This window comes from Grus americana, chromosome 15 (assembly GCF_028858705.1).
Source record: "Grus americana isolate bGruAme1 chromosome 15, bGruAme1.mat, whole genome shotgun sequence".
Lineage (NCBI taxonomy): Eukaryota > Metazoa > Chordata > Aves > Gruiformes > Gruidae > Grus > Grus americana.
Genome location: NC_072866.1, coordinates 3,064,346 through 3,085,048, shown reverse-complemented (window position 1 = coordinate 3,085,048; position 20,703 = coordinate 3,064,346). Strand labels below are relative to the sequence as shown.

Genomic DNA, 20,703 nt, shown 5'->3' with positions numbered 1-20,703 from the left:
TAATATTACTTCTCTTTACCCACACTGCTTTCCTACAGTAAGCAGGAGGAGGTTTTTGTCAATCACTTACGCAGCTCCCTCAGTTTGCCATGCACTGTATTTATCTGGAAGTTAAGTAAAAGACAGCTTTGAGCATCAGTAAATAAAAACAGGACCAAAAGGAAACATGCATATTCTAAATTCTAAGTTTCCTAACTAAGCCAGGCAGTTTGAAAAGGCGGCAGGTCCCCAGAGCAGACCTCATACCGTACCTGCCCGAGGGCATGCTGAAGCAACGTGGGATGGCCAACAAAGCGAACATTATCAATCTTGAGTTCAAACTTTTTGCCACACATATCTGACTTGGTAGCCAAAATTGTTGCCAGGATGACATCCGAAAACCTTGAAGAGCAGAGATCGAAGTTACTACAATTTTCAAAAAGCATACCCCCAGAATATTCCTCCAAATACAGATATATTTAACTTGTGAGTTTTTAAAGTATTGTAAATTGTGTCTAAATTGCCATACCTGGAGTACCATCAATTATGGAAAATTAAGAACCCCTTAATTACATCTCTCAGATCATCACAATTATGAAACAGGAAGCATTCACGACAAAGGCTGCAGGGTCATGCTTATTTAATTACATGCTCAGCAAAATACATTGGAAAGATTAGATGCAGTTCGCTTAAATATAAAAACAGCTCGAGTTAGCCATTGCCTGGATTTAGCTGCAGGTTAATGAACTTACTAAGCAACTACATATCGACACAGCCTGTCACTCAAGCACAACAGAGATCCTTAAGCCACCCGGTATGGCAGAGGGGAAGGCAAGAAAGAGCTGATTCAATTAGAAGAAACGTACATCCAACGCTTGTCCCTCCTTTCCCAAATCTCATCAGTGAGATTCAAAGTTACTCAACAGATCTCAACCTGTGGTCAACAGACCACCGGCACCCTTCTGAGAGCTGCCTGGGCTTCTTCCTTTGAGAAACAGAACTGAGACAAACTGGTGACAGGGCAGGCCCTTCCCAACACCGACCATGGTGTTACTGGATTGCTCTGGATCAGCAGTGGGAAGAAGGCAGCTGCGAGACAGGAGGGCAAGTACCTACAAGGAGCCTGCCCTGTAAAATACAGCTACTGCTGCAAAAACGGATAATAAGCCAGTGTGACAAGGGAAGAATTCTGCAACTGCTCTGATGGCCTTGCAACATTGGGCTGGTCTCTACAAACACTTGTTTTCCTCAGGGCATCCCCTGAGACAGTGGAGCTCAAATCCACAGGGAAGAGGACCTCAGTTAGCTGCTGGAGGGAACTTGTTATTCTAGAATAGGAGCAGTGCAAGGTTTGATATTAGCAAGTTCTTTCCTCATCTGATTTCTCGGAGGCTCCCATTTAACCAAATGAATTTCAAACCAGTTTCTGATGAGACCATTTTATTTTTTTTTAAAGAATGAAAATGTTTATTTCATTTTCTTTATTTACATTCAAGGATGTGTGTCCCTGGCAGACCATCCCCCTCCACCAGGCAGGTATCCCAGATAACCCAGTATCACTCAGAGACAAGGGCAGGCATGGGTGTGTGCTGTGCTCACTTTATCTCTCAGCCACAAGTGAGCCCTTGATGCCCAGAGAAGGAATTAATGTACCATATTCCTGGATCACTCTGAGTTATGGAGCACTACAGAAATTAAGACAAATGCACACATCCAGGTCTTCTGTGTGTATCCATCTGCATATGACCCAAGGGGCATTTATTTTATTAGACCTACATACACTGAAGATGCAGGACAACACAGGGGCTTTACAAGCTGTCACAGCCCCTGGTGTTTGTACAAACAGGTCATCCTGACCACAGCACGCTGCTTACATTTGGCTTATGGAAGGAGCAGCTCTGTACAAACTTCCAAATCCATGGCTGCTCTGCTCCAAACACAGCTAAGGGCAAGCAAAGAGATGGAGAGAATAGCCATGGAGTTTGTGAGGAAAGGGTAAAGCATCCTCGAACAGGAGCTGGACTGACAGTCCTTGGAGATCACATTATTCAAAACAGGAAAAAAAGTCACCATGACAGCAGGGAGCTTTTCCCCCTCTTTTTGCCCCATTCAGCTGTGTTCGTTAATAGGCTCATCGTGGAGCCAGGAAGGCTGCAATAGCCATGGATCCAAAACGAGCATATGTTTCAGGGGGCGGAGGGAGAAGGAGGTTAAACTAGAAAAATGCCTGCTTACTGATAAGAAATGAGTTACTTTTCCCTCCCCCAGCCTTTGCAAAGGATACCTTGGGAGCTGGAAAACTGATCGTTATGATGACTTTCACCACTGTTAAGGTTTTATTTTTACATGGAATTACACCAGCAGATCTTTTAACAGATAAATGTGGTAGTGAACGTGACAGTCCAGCAGTTCCCCAGCAGAGCTCACGACACTGACAGCCCTCTGTCTGCCCCAGCTTGTATGTGGCTCTGTGGGGAGGAGGAGATTAAAAGGTTGATTTTGTAAAGTCCTCAGTATCTTCTTAGTAGCAGAGACTTCTCTTTTTGGGAGAGTACTGCAACTGCAGCCAGACAACACGCTCAGGAAAGATAGCCCTGGGATGGGTTACACAGGTGCTACCTGATGGGTACAGACACCTGGTTCTCTCTCCCAAGAGTGACCAGCCCCATTCCCTCGTCTGACAGCCTAGATTTACTGGTTTTGCTGGTTTGGGGTTTTTTTGCCCCAACACTTTACATAATTTATACATTTCTTAGGCCTCAGGATGATAGGGAGAATGAGGGACAGCAAATACATTATTCCCATCATTTCAATTCATCATCTCATCTTAAAAAATAACACTTTTACTTCAGATATTATAATACTGATTTTCTAATCTTGGGGGTGCATTAAGACAACCTAAAAATACTGACTTATCAGACCCCAAGAGTTTGTTAGAAGCAGATTAGGTTTCACAGTTGGGCAGTAACAGTCCCTTCTTTTATGAAATTAGCCTAAGCATTGCGATTTCCAGAGGAAAGCAAACCTTTCCTGTACTAAGGAATTCACCAGGCAGAAACTAAATACAAAAAATAAAAGCTTTGATTTGCAAAAATATCCTACTACTCCTACCACAAGCTCAGCATAGCAGCAACAGCAGACAACCCAGCAGTACAATACAAACCACACTAGTGCAGATTGACTGCTGTCACCAGCATCTCCTCTGGAAACCCAGCTGAAACATCAATGGCTTTACCACCCAGAAAAAGAGGGGGAAATGATCTCAAACACAAATTCATTTTTCCCCCAAGAACGGCTAATAATTTTTTATATGCCACAGGAATTTAAAGCAAGGTTTTTATAAAGAATTCTTCTTGGAAGTAGTTTAGAATGGGAGCTCAGTATCTAGGTGAGCATCTTTATGTTAAGCAGGGACTAGAGATGCAGTTTAATACTTTTGGGGCCCTGGGTAGAGACAAGCACCGTTCCCTCCACACATTCAAAAAGGGGGTATAATGCAGTCATCCAGTTTAGCTTAGTGGGGCACCAAGAACGAGCAACCAGAGCAGCCGCTCAAAACCAGGTCTCTGAAGAACTCTCCATAATTACTGTGGGATTAAATAGTTTACTCACTGATCTGTATTTTTAAGTCATTGCTCATCAAAAAGCAATTTGGTTTAGGGCTCCTTGTTGGAATAACTACAATGCCAAGGCTATACTTGTTGCATTCTCGGAGGATCACAACTTTTCTCAATTCACAGAAGGGACAGTACCACACCCATTCTGGATACCCTACAGGAAGCACAGAAATGTTAGTAGGACCTCTGTAATTATCCTAGCAATATGTTTCCTACAGACATTGTGGATTTAGCATATAATTATCTCATCATTCGATGTAAAACAGAAACCAGAAACAAAGCACAATTAAAAGGATGGTGAGAAAAGAAAGCCATTCTAGACAAAGGTGATTGTTTAGAACATTTGGTCTTACCCCGAAACCAATTGCTCATCAGTTAGAGGACATTGGTCTCTGAAATGGGAACATGGCCATAAACACAAAACAAAAAACACAAGAAAATAAACGAGGCAAGTACACAAAATATTAAAAAAAAGAGAATATTAAAAACTAGGATGAAATATTAAGGGTTAAACGCCTGTAAAGGAAATACAACTATTGAGAAGAGTCAAAAGTTAACAGTAGGTGAGTTCCTGGGATATACTGCAGGTTTAGATTGACAACACGGAGAAAACAGGCTAAAGTACTGTAGTCCTCTCACTAGCGCTGGCTGCTGTAATGTGTTCCCACAACACGTTGCATTTATGGAGCTGTATTTACATGGTACTTTTTAATTCATGCTTACCTTACAAGAAAATAGCAGAGGTTGCAGTCTGATTTAGAGCAGATCCTAAAACTTCGGTTTCTTTTCCAGCCTATTACTAGTGTTTCCATGCAAGGAACATCCCATGCAGCCTCAAATGACCCCCAGCTCTTCACAATTGGTTCTGGTACTTCCATACCCCCAAGACTTAGAAAAAGAGCATGCCAAACACTTATTGTTGCCGGCACAGCCAGGGTTCTGTAAAGGGCCTTGCACACAGAGCCGCTGCTGCTCACCCCAGGGACCTAAACAATAGGTACAAGTCTGGCCAGACTCACTGCACAAGCATGAAGTCATTCTCTGTCTGTCTCTGCCCCAGGCAGTAAGCAGAAACTTAGGAAGAGTAGGTTGAAAATGATTTCAAGGCAAAGAACCTGAACACCTTCTTTACAACAGGTGTACAGAGCGAGGCTCTGTTAACAGCTGTACTCACTTTTGTATCAGGGAAAGAAACGCCTAGTTTCATTTTAACAGTCAACTGTTCGGTTTTTTCCAAATAATGGGGGGGGAAAAGAAGGACTTGTTTCCTGAAACAAATTTCCTAAATAAACTGAAAAATTAATCTGATAAAAGGATTATACTGTCCCCTTTAGAGAGGGGAGAGAAAATTAAGACTTCCAACAATTATTTAATCCAAAAGACAGCAGATTTCTACTGGTCATGTTGAAAAGGGAACCTAAACCAATTCCAAATGACAAACTATACAAAGGGGGTGATCTTACAGGAAGGGTGTTTAAAGGGATGGATGGATGAATGGAAAAGCACGGGCTTACAGAAAGGAAGCCTTTCAGAACAAATACAAGGAAGAACACTGGAGTTCAGTGAAAGAGGGACAGAGGATACAGAAATGTTATCACAGGAGAACTACTGTTTGTTAGAAAGGGACATTCAAGTCCTTGTTTGTCAGTAACTTGACTTTTTTTTCTTTTTGTAACAGAAGTGTTTGGCCAATTAATGACATCGATGCTGTCAAACTTGCTAAACCTCCTTCAGTTAGTCAGTTATGCTACTAAAAAACGCAAAGACTAGTGTAACATTTTACTATATGTACATCTTCATTAGAATTTTTACTTGCTGACTTCACCTTCGGAAAAACTACAAAAAAACCATTTCAAACGAATTTAACAAAGCATTATCTTATGGCTTCAAAAGAGTAATTGCCTCATGTTTTTTCAGGGGAGGGGAAAAAAAAAAAAAAAAGAGACTTGCAGGTATCTCCATAAGCTGTGAGGGGAATGTATTACTGCTAAAGCACTCAAAAACTGAAGGATGTTTTTGAAGAGGGCAAATGAAAGGCTGAGAAGAAGCCAACAAGAAGACACACTTGACATGCAGTTTGACAGTGACAGATTCTTCTGAATACCTTTTCTTGCACGGCCACCATCAACACACCTCAACCACTTTTGCTGCTTGACTTGCTTTTAAACGGAAGAAAAATCTATATTCTGATGACCCAAACACAGAGCTCCATTGAGTAGAAATGAATACAAACAAATACACACCAGTAGCCTAGAGGTAGGATTATCACGAATGGGCTGCAATTGTCTATAAAACCCAAAAAGCATAACAACAACCAGGAAATTTGAGTCTAAAAGAAATCCAATTACGTGTACAAATATGCTCTATGGAAATGGAGAGTTAAGGCACCTAAACTGATCTAATTTTGTCCTTTCTGAGGGCATAAATACATACACCTCAACTGCTCCAGGAAAGGTCAGCTCAAAAGTAATCGATCTTGGGTTCCACTAACTTAGGAAAAAAATAATCCTTATCTAGGATACAACTGGTGCTAGATTGCTAGGAAATTAAAGACAGCCCATCACTATAAAAAAGGATGGATCCAACCCTCATAAGAACTATTGCAGCAACAAGGTAAATCTGAAATAACCTTTGCAACTGAACATGAAAACATTTGAAAGACCCAACCCTTCAACATTATCAAACCTGGCATACACCATCAACTCAACCTAGCAGTCTGCCTGCTCCAAAGCCTCAATTTGTGCCACCAAAAACATCTACAGATGCTACTGATATGCAGTGATTTAAGGGAATCTTTTTGCCAACTCTTCCTTGAAGAAGCCATCCAGAAATAATACAAAACCACTTCATAAATTACTTGCATCAAGAACAACTCCAATCAGGAAGTCACCACCACCAGAAAACAGGCTGGGCTTTATGCTGATGAAATGCCTCCATGGACTACTGAACTGAGTGTTTCAGGAAGGGAACTGCTGCACCACTGCACTGCAGAGGAACGAACTTACAGGGACAGAGCTGCCACGGGGGAATGGCTCTCAAAACCAGTCGCTCCGTTTCTGGTGTCTCCAGCCCGATCTTCAATGGGTACATACAAAACACATTCCAAACAGGAGCCCGGGAGCAAAAATTCATAACATTGGTGAGGAAAACAAACGCATAGGCTCAATGACAATACTGGGTTTACTGCACATGATAGTTGAACTCCTTCCTTTCCTAGTTTACAAATCATATGCATCTCACTCTCTCCAAGACATCTGCAGCTTCCTGCCTCCATTCTCCCTTTAGAATCTCTTCTGCACCACAGGCACCAACCTCTGTTACTCTCAAAATGGTCTGATGCAAATCACAAGTCTGAGCAGCCTGTTGTACACAGTTTTGAAGATCCCTTTTTGTTTTGTGCTGGAAGAAGGGCCTGTGTACCTAAAACTTGCGTATGTTTTCCACCTGTATCAGTAAGTCCAGTGAAAGATATTAACTCTACCAACAAACCTCCTCTTGCCTAATATAAATTAACAGTACCTAGCGTATAAAGAGCATCAGCTATTCTTCTACTAGCCACTATTACTGAAGAGAAGGATATGTTTAGCTGCTACATCAGTGGTATGGGATGCAGCGGACTTATAACACTGGTTACACTGGTATTGGGGAAAAAGCTTTTCAATAAACAAACTTGAAACAAACGCAATTTTGAAAGAGACTATGAATTTCTGAATGCCGATGCCTAGCCGTGTAAGCAGCACAAGCAGCATGCTGCACCTTGATATCTGACCATCACTGCAGGGGCAGATTTCTATCTTAATATTCTTTAATTCAGTGCTTCAGAACTGTGATACTTTGCACTTAGTGAGCTCACTTGAGAGATCATAAATTCTTTTAAACACTAAAAGCTTAATAACAAGTAACTGACCAGGAGATTAAGCACTAACTTTCAATCCCAGAGTTCTGGACACCACTAAAATGAAATAACCTAAATCTTTGTTTAATGTAGGTTACATGCCAGCACATTCAATCTACTTAAAACCAGTTTCACGAAAATACTAGCACTTTTCTCATCTGACCATAATTTGAAATGATAAAAGCTTTTCCTACATCACTGTAGTAGCCACGTTCTGCATCACACTAATTCAGCACCTCAGGCAACATCCAGCAAACGCAGCTCCTTATTTAGTGCTTTGTCCAACCTGCTGAAATGACAGAGGCAACAAGAATCAGTATCAGACAGAAGCTGGTACCATTCCAACACTGTCTTAATCTATCTAGGGAAATACTAGAGCCAGGGTTTTGAACAGCAACCAACAAAATCCCTGAGATAACCAGCAAGCGTGGGCACTGAGCCTTCCTAACATGCATACTAGCTGCCATCCACAGCACAGTCTGAAATGCCATTCACCGATTCCCAAACTTACAAAACCACAGCTTGCTTGCACTGGAGTTGTGCCCTGTACCGTACTGTGCTCACTGGAGATGCCACTGAATGCTGCATTTGAAGGTTTCAGAGATACCAAAAGAGGCAAGAGATACAATGACCTCAAGCAAAATGTTTTCCTAAGATCCCAGTCCTAGAAAAACATATGAATTTGCTTTAGCTGAAAGTAAAATCACCCATGACAGTACATCATTCTCAGTCACAAAGTTAAGAACAAGCTTACATTTTGCAAGGTCAGGATCTAAATTTCTTTTCTTGGGGCAAGCGACGAGTACTTCTTTTTTACTTTTATATGAGAGAGGAGCAGCAACTACCCTGTTTTATTAACACTGTAGATTAAAATACATATCACAAAAAAGATCTGCAACTGAACTATAGGCCAACAGACAAAACCCCTTTTTCTTTCCCAGATTTGTCTCATATCTGATAGTGATAAATTTAGAACCATGCAGCAGATTTCAAATCTTTGACAAAAACTAATTAGAGAGTCCATTCATACGCACATGCATGCTGAACCACACACTGTGTATTTTCAGAGTGTTTGTTACCCACTGATTGATTTCCTGTAATTGAAAAAACTATCTTTAAGTCACAGTATCCTTTTGAGCTACTATTTCACTCCACAGACACAAGGACAGCTATATCTGGAGAAACAAAATTAGTTATTCATTAGTGCACAGCAATTCCATACGACAATTACACGAGCTAGGGAAGAACTTGAGGCAACTGAATAATATATCCAGTTAGAGGTAGGCAGGTAAAGAAAAGTGGAGTTTTGCCAAAGTATTAATACTCCTAGCTTTGAAAGAGTAATACTGCCTTTCTAACGAGCACAAAATACCTGACCTATACCTTGCCCAGAAAACAACAGATTCAGTAGCATTCCCTCATGAGAAATTCCTCATTACTAAACACTAATTTGCTCATAACTTGGCACTAAAGCATTTCTTGGCAGGTTGTCTTCTATACAGACCGAGAGAATTTGCCTTCTGAACTAGCAGGCAAGAGAGCAAAGGGCCATCTCTCCTCTGTTTCAAACTCTTAGGCAAGGAGAAATGTTTTCCCCTACCTGGAGTCCCCATCTTGATCTTCCGTGGTGTCACCAGAGCTATTTACAGCATATCGACTCCTTGGTTTATCTGAAACAAAGAATAAAGAAAGCTTTTTCAAGGAACAATCTTCTTAAAGTGTTCATTAAAATAAGTGCATTCAGAGAATACTTGTCTGTGCCTTTTTAAAAATTATCTATAAGGGAGATCTAAAATAGAAATATTAAAAGCAGAAAGCCCCTTCCTTTTTAGGTAGAAGTACCAGATCTTGTTTTTTTCTATTCTCACTCAAAAATTCATTAAAAAAAAAAATAGGAGAAAGAGGTTTTCATCCTCAGAGGATAAAGTTAAGAAAGCAAAACATTCACAGGAACAACTTTTCTCTCAAGTGCCAGGTAACAGTTTGTACTTCAAGACACAGGGGAAAATAAAATTCTAACCAATGTATTTCCCTCATTATCACTCAGGTTTCAGAACAATGATAGTGCTCCAGAAGCCCCCCCTGCAGTCACAATCCTTTACCAACAAAGTGCAGGAGGGGGACAGGAGGGAAGTAGCCAGCCAAACCTGCCCCCCCATTTTCAGATTTTACCTATAAAACAGAGTTCAAAGACAATTCTCTCTTGTTAAGAAATGACTCACAACTTAATCAGGGATGTTAAACCTCTCATGACATACAGCAGTTAGCAAGTGACCCAAGTCAAACAGGCTTATAGCTGCAGCACCTTCAGGCCACACACCAAGACATTTGCCCACCAGCGAGGCCAGGTAGGACACTGACCTTGACCGCAGCACCACAGCGCAGCCATCCTGCCCACGGCCCCAGCAGACTCCCTGGCTGCAGGCAGGCCTGAGTCTGGGCCCAGACACTGCCCTGGATCAGGGATGTCAGGGGAAAAGACAACCAGCACTGGCTCCACAGAGGCCAGCTGACACCTGAACAGCCCCATATTCCTATTTTCCAGGAGAAATGAAACCTCCTCCGCCCCATTATTCAACACAAGGGACTAAAGTCTCTTAGTTTCTACATATAATCAGCTAAAGCTCACTTAGCATCTTCTGAACTCCCCTCTCCCGTACCTTCACCTCTCCCCCCACCTCCTCCTTCCCTACAGCTCTTAAAACCCACACCGCTTCCACTGATCCAGGAGCAGCAACAAGGCACCTGGTCACTAATAACAGCTGGCAATAACGTGGTTCGATTAACGCGGGGTGTGAGGTGTGTGCGTGTGAGGAGTGCCAGGGCAGCTGGAGGTACGAGGTGTGTGAGGGGTGCCAGGCCGCAACGAAGGTTATCAGGCACGGGGGGGTGTGCAGGGCACCATGGGGCGTGTGAGGGGGCTGCGGGGGATACCAGGCCCCCCGCGGGCGGCGGCAGGGCCCCGGCGGAGGCTCCCACGGGGCAGCCGCAGTCCCCAGGCCGGGCCGGACCCCCGGCGTCGCGCACTTACTGGCCTGTGCGGCGGGGTGCTCGGCGCCGCGCTGGAAGGGGAAGCGGAAGAGCAGCTTGTTGCCGCGGCTGCCCGAGCTCACCAGGATAACGCTGATGGGGCTGGTGCTCTCGCCCATGCCGGCACGGCACGGCCCGGCACGGCCTGCAGGAAGGACCCCGCCACTGCCGGCTTCCGCTTCCGCCCGCTGCCCGGGCCCGGCCGCGGCTCCCGGCTCCCGGCTGCCGGTGGGGCGGAGCAGCTGCTGCTGCCGGGGCCGGGGTCGGTGCGGGGCTGGCGGCTCGAGGGCTCCCCGCGCCTCGCTACCCGGTACAGCCCAGTGCCCCCAGCTCAGCCCAGCACCTCAGAGCCCCGGTACAGCCCAGTGCCCCCAGCTCAGCCCAGCACCTCAGAGCCCCGGTACAGCCCAGTGCCCCCAGCTCAGCCCAGCACTTCAGAGCCCCAGCTCAGCCCAGCGCCCCCAGCTCAGCCCAGCACCTCAGAGCCCCGGTACAGCCCAGTGCCCCCAGCTCAGCCCAGCACCTCAGAGCCCCGGTACAGCCCAGTGCCCCCAGCTCAGCCCAGCAGTCCAACTTCAGCGGAGGACTCAGAGTTTGTCCCAGCGCCTCATTGCCCCCATGCCCAGCGCTCCCCTCAATCAGCCCCGTGTCCACTCCCCATTCCACGCACCCCCAGTTTATTCCAGTGCTTCGCGTGCCCACAGCCAGCACCTTCCAGCTCAGCCCAGCACCCCCGGTTAATCCCAGCACCCAGCCAGTGCACGGCGGCCCCCTGGCACGGCACAAGCCCTGGAGCCCCGGGCTGCCGGAGGCCTGGGCTGCCCGTTGCTGTTTCTTTCCGTTGGCCTCTTTAGGTCGTTTCTAGCCTTTCAGCCAGTTCAGCCATTAACATCTCCAGAACTTTACTAAAAGCTAGTGGCAAAGGGCAGCGAGGGCTCGCCCCTCTGGCACGGGTTAGCCATTCCAGGGTGCCCACAGGAGGAAGGCTGTGGACGTCCAACCTCTCGGCTCCCCGTGCTCCCAGAAAGGCACGCTTGACCTTGCTTCTCACGTTCATTGCAAGATCTCGGGGTGCTTTACAGCACTGATACAACTTGCTTTGTGGTTCCTATAAACTTACTCCTGCCTCTAGATTGGTAAGAGTAACAGCTGGCAGCTGTCTTGGTGCATTCGACTTATTTTGTGTTTAACTGAGATCAGAAAATTATCAGCAATTATGTTAGAGGATGTCCTGGGTTTTGCATGTAAATTCTTCTGCATTTGATTGCAATATTTAGATATTTGAGCGCTCCGAGATATCCCCGCTCTGGATGTTGCTCTGCGGGGACGTCGGGCAGAGGTGGGTGGCTGCAGCGGGAGATGAGCACACGCAGCGCGGGGGTAATCTGCAGGGCCATCCTCCGCAAGGCCGGCGATAACAATTGAAGCAAGAGAAGGTGTCGCTGAGGGGAGAGAGTTGTCTGAGGGTGATTAAAGAGCAGTTGTATTATCACAGCACAGCATTCCTCGTGTGCCAGTGCTGGGCAGCGACGTTAAAATTTCCCACTGTGTCTGCTTCAAAGCATAATTTTACTTTCTGAAATAATAAATTACAGACACATTTGTCATTTCCAACTTCTCGTAGTTTAATTAAAGCAACGTGTGGCAAGCTGGTAGGAAATTAAAGAATAAAGCCAGGACTTAGATTTGACTTTTAAGATTTCCAAAACTTAATATGCCCCAAATTTTTCAGCGTTAGAGCAGACGTATGTGCCACTTTATCCGTGGGAATTCCCTTTGAGGGGCAGGCAGTGCCCAGGCCTGTGGGGAAAGCTATCCCTGATCTCACAGAGCTGCGGCCATTCAATCAGTCGCTGCATTTAACAAGCAAACAGGCCTGTTGCTCACTTCTGCTTTTTAAAATGAGAAACTCCGGTGGCCTGCCTTTGGAACAGGATTAAGAAAAACCTGCGTTAGTACTAAAACTCAGCTTTGGTGACATTTCGCAGGTTCATGACAAATATTCATCGTCTGCACAAGGGTGGGCGTTCTGCTGGGGGTTTCTGAATGGTAACTATGAGAAGCAGCAGCAAGAGAGGAAGACAGGTCTGGCAGGGTTTCACCAGGGCAAGCGGTGAGCTCCTTCTGGCAACCCACTGTCATCTTTTGGCTGCTCTGCTTCTTTGTGCCAGAAACAAAAAACTCTCAGAAAATTAATTCAAATTCCATAAAGATTTCAACGATGATGAACCCTCCTGTGCGGGCATCATTCTGATCATCGTGCCTACACAGACCTTAATCCTATAGTCATGGAGGATCAATGTTCAGGTTAAACAGCGGGCAGCAAAATCGGAAGCAGTCCTGATGGTCTCTGCCTTATCACTGGGTATATCTGGGTCACAGTCCGTTCCCTCATGTGCTGGTTCAGTGACCTCTGATTAAAAGCACCCTCAGTGAGGAGAGCTGGGAGCACAGCCATGCAGCAGACAATGTAAGAGGTAGCACTTTGGGAAGGAGACAAAAACGTATAAATGTATATTTAACAACAGCAACTTTAGTTTCAAAGCAATTTTTCTATGGGAAAACTGCAAGTTTTTTGAAATGCTTGCAGCAAGGGATGATGAATACAGTCTCCCTTGATACCTCCGTCCATTTAAGCTGTGCTCTTTTCCTGTGCCCTGCCTGAAGGATCGCTGCCCATGCCATCAGAGGAACTTTTAATGGACACTGCCCTGCATTGCATCTGCGTAGCCAGAGAGAGTTAGCTCCGGATTTTCGGCGGACAGGTATGGCATTTATCAAAGTGAGGATATACAAAGAGCACTCTGATAATATTCCTTGGGGTAAAGCAATTGTCCTCACAGGGTCTCAGGTGAGACCCCTCTTGTATCCTCTCTTAAAGTGAGGTACAGTGAGAAGCGAAGTACGCAGGCACCCAGCCAGTGGGCAGGAGGGCTGAGCTGTGGTACTGAACACAATCTTAAATTAAATCTGAGATAAGGTGTTGGCCTCCACAGAGGGGATAATAATACAAGATCACCGAACCCAGCCAGGCTTGCAGAGCAAGAAGCATAAAGAGGCCAGGGTTTCTCCTCCTTCATCTGACAGATCACATGCAGAGAGACTTAAATTCAGAGCCCAGCGCAAAGCACAAGGTGTGGGTCAGAGCCCTGCTGTGAGTGCCACTGCAGCCACCAGACACCAGGACACCAGAGGACACAGCAGCATCTGTCTGACCCCATCCCTACAGCTTCTCTAGCACCACTGGTTCATTCCCACCTGCCCCCGGGACGCAGTGGCAGAGCCACAGCCCCAGGACTGTGGGATTTATTTGTAGTGAATGTATCCCCTCCTGCGGGCTGTAGAGTCTACCCAGGGAGGAGAGACTGATCCCCATGTGAAGGCACTGAAGCAGCACAGCACAGCAATGCCGTGCCTCCCACGAGAGGCTCCAAGTTTGGTGCATGCTCCCGTGTGACATTTGTGGGGGCTGTGTGGTGTGATTGCACCAGCATCGCTACTTTGGTACAGATGACCGTAGGCTGGACGTACTCCAATGCCCGTGTGACCAAAGTGTCGTTAGATCCCTAGAAGGGCTTTCCTCTCAGCAGGACGACTATGTCTGGGGAACATCCTCTGTAGCAGTCAGTAGCATTGCTGTGAAATGCAGACACATCTTGCGAGGAACTTGGCATATACATATCAACCTTCTCAGCGCAAGCGTGCAAGGCTATTTGGGCAGAGAACACTATCTGACCTCTCTGAGGTACCAGCCAGCTTTCCATGTACAGCTGCCAGTGCTCAGTGGCTGCTGTGGTTTATCAGGGTGGCGGAGAGATTTACCTCTGCTTCATGTGCCGACGGGATATTCATTCCCTGAGGTTCAGCAGCGACCATCTCCAGTAGGGTATTTCTTTGACATTTTGCCCACTTATCTGTGATTACAGACCTGTGCTGGTCTTCTCTTCGCTTGTTTGGTCCTTCACTCATCAAGTGTGCCCATCTGTCATGGGACCGGGCTTTCCTGTGCACATCCAGCATGTAGCACAGCACACGCCAGCACTGGTTGTGGTGCTGAGGGCTATTTAACAGTGCAAGGGATAATTAACGGTAAGAATCACGCACCTAAAAATCATGTAGTATGAGGCATTTAGTGATGAAAAAAAAAAAAAGCCTGACTGGGCTTTCTCACGCACATGTGCTTTTTTCTAGGACCATACTCAATTTCATAAGCTCTCTCTCCCTGTATCCATAGGAATCATTGCTGTTCTAAGCAATGTCATTTGTGGAGTGCATCCCTAATTCTTCGCAAGAGGCTGGCAAAGTGAAGTCCTGGCAGTGCTGAAGCAAATGGCAAAATCTCCACCGATTCTCACGGAATCAGGGTCCCACTCCCCCTCTGAACTATACCCCACATCTCCCAGCCTGTCCCTAGCACTACCTAGGAATAATTTAATACGAAATATTGGGCCACGTGGCAGCCGCAGATACTGGAAGGTATGGTGTGCTGCAGAAAGGCCCAGAGTCTTGTGTTCACATCTATGAAGCAAGGGAGAAAATGCAGATTTTTCTCCAAGCTCCTTACTATGCTTGAAGTCCCTATGCTCCTCAGCTTAAAGATGTGTCCTAACGCTCCATTGCTGGAATTTTCCAGCATTATCTCTCTGTTCACGTATCAATATGTGTCCAGACAATTTCTTTGGGCCACACGGCCATTACGTTAAGAAGCAAGAAACTGATAACGCCAGCAAGCAAGGAGGCCAGTGCACTGACCCTTGCCGAAACAGGCATTGTTTCACGGGGAGATAAGGGTCTCCCACCTCCATGGGAGGGCCGCTGGAGTGACCAATGAGCGTGGACAGGCACCAAGGTCCATTCTCCTCTTCCTCTTTATAAGCAGGGCTGCCAGGGCGATGAGTCCAAACCTGCTCTGAGCGTTCACTGCAAGGAGCCTGAGCCTGCACCCTCCCGCACGATGACGCTGACTCAAGCTGAGAAGGCCGCCGTGATCGCCATCTGGGCAAAGGTGGCTACCCAAGCCGATGCCATTGGGGCAGAATCACTGGAGAGGTGAGTCAAGTCACGCAGAACCCCTCCGAAGAGGGTGTCTCCTCGGGCTTTGCTGTTTTTGCGTAAAACTTGCATGACTGGGAGCACACTGGGACTGGTGAGAGCTGATAGATGACCTCTCTGGTGTTTGGTATGTAATTTTCTGTGCTACCAAATGTTAATAGATGGCTTTGAAATCTTACAGCAAAACATAATTTTCTAAGCAATTCTAGTGGTTTATTTCCCACTATAGTGATTCACAAGAATTCATAGCCAGGAACCCTGGGTGAGGAATTCAAAGTCATTCATACCGTGTCCTGAAGTAGGGTCATCACTGTTAGGAAATGAACTCAAAGTGGTTTATTGTACAAGTGATGTGATGTCTTTTGCAATTTCTAGGCATTAAGAGAATAGCTGTCCACTAAATTCACTGGATACTCCTGTTTCGTTGTTCCAGTTGATAAGTAACAAACCATTAGGAAACAGCACAACTGGACCTCCCGCATGAAGTATAGCACAGCAATCCAAAGTTCATACAAATTAAGCAAGCTAGCACAAAAGGGATAATAGTCTGGAAATTGTTCAGAAATTATGATGTTATTCACAGTTATTTAAATGTTATTTATATCTCATCTAAAGTTTTGTGAAACTCCTTCCAGGGCTCTGAGTACCACCCATATTGATTCTGGTTCATTCAGCTCATATTACTTGGAAGATCCTGCAAACTGGCTTATAATGTAATACAGGAGAGGTAGTGACAATTTGGGGCTATTATTTATTTTAAAAAACCCACAAAACACGCCAAAAAATACATTCAGTTTGAAATTAATTTTAACATTTCATTCTTCTTTAGTACGTACAGATTAGCCCGACGTCTAATCTGCACATACTGCAGAAGAGGTTTAGGAGCAGAAAGACCTTCTTGATGCAAGCTTCAAGCTCCCAAAGCTCTGTCACAACTGCTAAAGCAGCGCGCTCTGCAGCTGGCAGGTTTACGCTGCACTGCCTCCCAGGTTTTACCATCTCTTGCATGTCACTTCCACCGCTGAATCTCATTCTCATGTTCTCCTCCAGGCTTTTCTCCAGCTACCCGCAGACGAAAACCTACTTCCCTCATTTTGATCTCAGCCAAGGCTCAGCTCAGCTTCGTGGTCATGGCTCCAAGGTCATGAATGCCATCGGGGAGGCTGTGAAGCACATTGATGACATTAGAGGCGCTTTGGCCAAACTCAGTGAGCTGCATGCTTACATCCTCAGAGTGGACCCAGTGAACTTCAAGGTGAGCAAACGCAGACATTTTCAGGGATGAAAACTGCTGTCAAGGGATTAGAGATCGCAGATCATTTTGACTAATGGCAGGTTGATCCCTGATTGCACTGCACAGCCTTGGCAACTCATGTCGTTGCATGTTCCCCACCTGATTTTTAACCTGAGATTTTTAACCCCCGGGGGGCTCCTGTGGTGTTAGACACTCTGTTAGACAGAGTCTCTGCCGCCTTTGTTGTAATTTATGAATCTCCCTCACATGTCAGGTTATATCGCCTGTCTTGAACAAAGTCTTAGTAAATCCTAAAAATTTCCACTTTGTTGCGATTCCCTTTGAGGAGGAAGGAAGGGACATTTGGAAAGAGGGAGTGGTATCAAGCAATGCCTTTTGCCCTACACCGAAGGCAACTCTGCTTCTTCACACACAGATAGCTTTGGGTGGCAGCGCTCCCTGGTTGGGACACGTAGTTGTCATCCCAGAGCACGCTGGGACCAAGGTCCGTTGCAGACCCCTTGACTGACATCTGTTACTGATTATGATGGATTTCATCCCATTTTCCCTTACAGCTGCTTTCCCACTGTATCCTGTGCTCTGTGGCTGCCCGCTATCCCAGTGACTTCACCCCAGAAGTTCACGCTGCGTGGGACAAGTTCCTGTCCAGTGTTTCCTCTGTCCTGACTGAGAAGTACAGATAAACGGCCACCACAAAGGGTGAGGGATGCACATCCATGGCGCACCACAGCTGCCAGGCTCTGGGGTATTCACCTCTTCCTATGCAGTCCTCTCAAATCCCCTATGCAGGGGCTTGGTCATCTGCAAAACCCAATAAATAATTCAAACATGAGCTATAGTCTCTGTGCTTTCATCTCCATGTGGTCCACCCATACACCTTACTGTTCAGGCAGGGGGGTTCTGAAATGTCTACACAATATGGAGGGGAAAATACTAAGCTGTGTAAATTAAGTGGGAATAACATAACACCATATTCAGGGGGAATAACATAACAACGAGCAGAAGCCCAGAACAGGCTAGAGCCCTGTGACTGCTACTGCTCACCAAAGGTATATCCACCAAAGGCTGTTTCCAGGCTGAGCAGGAAACAATCTTGTACCCTGCTAGGATATCGAATGGACCCAGGCTTTCTGTTTGGCCTATCCAAAACCCGTCATGGCCTGTTGTGAACAAAACCTGCATTGCCATACGTCGTGATGTGCCCAGAGCAATGCTGGGCATTGTCTTCCCATGCTCCTCTCCATGGGGTATGGGCAAGGTATCTGATGTGCTTCATGACCACCTTGGGCTATCACACCTGCTAAACAGTTTTGGTAAGGGGACCATCCCCTCAGCTTGACATCTCTTATTTTTATACGGGGAACTTTACGTGCATTTGAAATTTGGGAATACTAGTGGCCACTGGAGATCAGCGTTGATGGCATCTGGGGGACCACAAATTCCCGGGATTCCTCTGTCGCTCACTCACTTCCCCTCCTCAATGGGATGAGGGGAAGAAGAAAGGAAGAATAAAAGTAAGAAAAATTTAGGGTCAAAATCAAACAAACAAATTTTAAAAAACCCCAGAAATAATAGTTTAATAAGTGAAGGATAAGTGGAAGAAGAGGGAAGAAAACAAAACAAAACAGCCGATGCAAAGGCAATCACTCACCGCCTCCCGTGGGTAGACTGATGCCCAGCCAGTTCCTGAGCAAAAGAGATGGGTAATCCCCCTAAAACTCCCTAAACCCCCCTCTTTTCCCTTTTATTGCATGGCGTTATATGGTATGAAATACCTCTTTGGTTAGTTGGGATCATCTGCCCGGTTGTGTCCCCTCCCAGCGTATCAAGCACCCCAAAATCTATAACCTATTCCCTGGGGGGGGGCAGAGTGAGAAGCAGAGCCGGCCTTCATGCCGTGCGAACGCTGCTCAGCAAAAGCCAGAACATCAGTGCGTTATCGGGGCTGGCTTGGTCAAAAATCTAAAACACAGCACCATGTCAGCTGCTGAGGAGAAAATTATTTGTCAGGTTACATTCACTGCTCATGCCTGTCTCAGAGGACTTCTGACATGGAAAGGTAGGTGCGAAAGTCTTAAGCACGCTCTGATCAACAACCTGAACTGGCACTGCAAGCTGTCATCCTCATCTCATTCACAAAATTTCGGGACTGTGTTTGGGCAAGGGGGAGAGAGATGGTGCGGAAGCTCTGACGCCACCAAATTGCTCTAAACATGTCACACAGTGTACCACAGCATTTTTTTAAAACATTCTACATTTGTGGGTCTCGGGTAACCTGAACGTTTAAGTCCACAACTTAGATGGTAGGTCAGCACCTGGTGTGTCCCTAACCCCAAATTTGTACCGAAGACTTCGTATGGAGGCTGAGCGAAGGACGTGACAGTCACCAACACCATACGCCCTGCAGAATGTCCCAGCATTTATGGAGAGGCATGAGCACACACTGGGGTGGGAAGAAGGGAAGAAGTCCAGGCCTGACAAGCATCACAGGACGGACTTGGGGAGGACCGTGTGCCCAAAAAGGAGGTTCTTCCCTGCCCAGGTTTCTCTAGGCTGCTGGAGAGATGGTGTTTCCCATTGTAGACCCCCAGCGTGACCTGGGAGGGCTTGTGTGTGGCTCCTGCTCAGAGGCCCACGGGCTCTTTGGGCAGAGAGGGGCTGGATGTGCCGGAGTCTGGAGAACATGAGGCACACGTGTGGGACCCACCCTGACACCCACAGAGTCAGTGAGGACCCTGGTCGGGCTGGGGGGAGGAATGGTGGATCCTGACAGGAGGCTTGAAGACATGCCGGCCAGCGAGGCTGAGGCTGTGGCACCCACCAGCCATGCCAGTGGCTGCTGTTGACCATGAGGCAGCCCGGTCGGGTGCTGCCCCCGGCCCCCAGCCTGGTGAGGGGCTGGAGCGGTGGGGCAGGGCAGGGCAGCCAGGCCCCCGTGGGGCCTCCTCAGGGCTGGGCCCTCCAGGGCAGCCGGGGCCCCCCAAGGCAGTGCTGCAGCCGCTCCCTGGGCCCAGCACTGTGCGTCTGCAGCCCCCCCCCCCGCCCCTTGGCGCTGATAAGATAAGGCCAGGGTGGAGGTGCCGACTGCTATAAGAGGGCGTCCCTGCGGGTACTGCTGCCACCAAGACCTGCCCACTGCCACCAGCTGCCACCATGCTGACCGCCGAGGACAAGAAGCTGATCCTGCAGGTGTGGGAGAAGATTGCGAACCAGCAGGATGACTGTGGAAGAGAGGCCCTGGAGAGGTGCAGGCTGGGCTCAGGGACCCCATGGGCAAGGGGGGAGAGTGGGTGGGAGCCCCACGGGGGGCTGGTGGGGGGGGTCCAGCTGGGGGTCAGCGGCACTGACTGTCCCGCTCCGGCAGGATGTTCTGCGTCTACCCCCAGACCAAGACCTACTTCCCCCACTTCGACCTGAACCCCGGCTCTGACCAGGTCCGCAGCCACGGCAAGAAGGTAGTGGCTGCCTTGAGTAATGCCGTCAAGAACCTGGACAACCTCAGCCAGGCCCTGTCTGAGCTCAGCAACCTGCATGCCTACAACCTGCGCGTCGACCCCGTCAACTTCAAGGCAGGCGGGGGATGGGGAACAGGGAACAGGGGACGGGGACCAGGGGATGGGGACCGGGGCGGGGGGATGGAGGCCATAGCAGTGGTGCTGAGCCCCATTTTGCCTTGCAGCTGCTGTCGCAGTGCTTCCAGGTGGTGCTGGCTGCACACCTGGGCAAGGACTACACCCCTGAGGTCCATGCCGCCTTTGACAAGTTCCTGTCAGCCGTGGCCGCCGTGCTGGCTGAGAAGTACAGATGAGCCATCGCCCACACCCAAGTGCCATCAATAAAGACACCTTTGCCACAGCACCGTGTCCGTCTGTGCC

The 20,703-nt window shown here is 47.2% G+C and overlaps 3 protein-coding genes across 19 annotated transcripts in view; 2 read left to right on the top strand and 1 right to left on the bottom strand.

Annotated features, from left to right (window-relative positions):
- Positions 1–10,728, bottom strand: part of NPRL3 (NPR3 like, GATOR1 complex subunit) — a 44,568-nt gene extending 33,840 nt beyond the window's left edge. For 2 of the 17 annotated variants that reach the window (XM_054843390.1, XM_054843391.1), the window contains exons 1-4: positions 10,523–10,706; positions 9,092–9,161; positions 3,950–3,988; positions 252–381 (exon numbers count right to left, since the gene is read on the bottom strand). In XM_054843390.1, coding sequence (XP_054699365.1) covers positions 252–381; positions 3,950–3,988; positions 9,092–9,161; positions 10,523–10,640 — 357 coding nt within the window. In that variant the 5' untranslated portion in view covers positions 10,641–10,706. Of the gene's footprint in view, positions 1–251; positions 382–1,578; positions 5,326–9,091; positions 9,162–10,522 lie in introns of those variants that run through there. The other 15 variants (XR_008579435.1, XM_054843385.1, XM_054843393.1 and 12 more) reach the window with 15 other exon arrangements.
- Positions 10,729–15,148: 4,420 nt separating this feature from the next.
- LOC129213348 (hemoglobin subunit pi-like) lies at positions 15,149–17,629 on the top strand (the record flags this gene model as incomplete). The annotated part of the gene is given in 3 exon segments (XM_054843255.1): positions 15,149–15,570; positions 16,624–16,828; positions 17,383–17,629. Coding segments are annotated over 3 exon segments (756 nt in total), but the record flags the coding sequence as incomplete, so codon positions are not given.
- Positions 17,630–19,915: 2,286 nt separating this feature from the next.
- LOC129213104 (hemoglobin subunit alpha-2) lies at positions 19,916–20,683 on the top strand. The gene is made up of 3 exons (XM_054842554.1): positions 19,916–20,073; positions 20,193–20,397; positions 20,508–20,683. The coding sequence occupies exons 1-3, from the start codon at positions 19,982–19,984 to the stop codon at positions 20,634–20,636; spliced, it is 426 nt and encodes a 141-aa protein (XP_054698529.1). The 5' UTR covers positions 19,916–19,981; the 3' UTR covers positions 20,637–20,683.
- The last annotated feature ends 20 nt before the right edge of the window (positions 20,684–20,703 follow it).

Excerpts from the sequence above, each read along its gene's own strand:
- LOC129213104 (XM_054842554.1), top strand. The coding sequence starts at position 19,982 with ATGCTGACCGCCGAGGACAAGAAGCTGATCCTGCAGGTGTGGGAGAAG. Across the intron at positions 20,074-20,192 it reads GGAAGAGAGGCCCTGGAGAG|GATGTTCTGCGTCTACCCCC; the intron begins GTGCAGGCTGGG and ends CCGCTCCGGCAG. Across the intron at positions 20,398-20,507 it reads TCGACCCCGTCAACTTCAAG|CTGCTGTCGCAGTGCTTCCA; the intron begins GCAGGCGGGGGA and ends TTTGCCTTGCAG.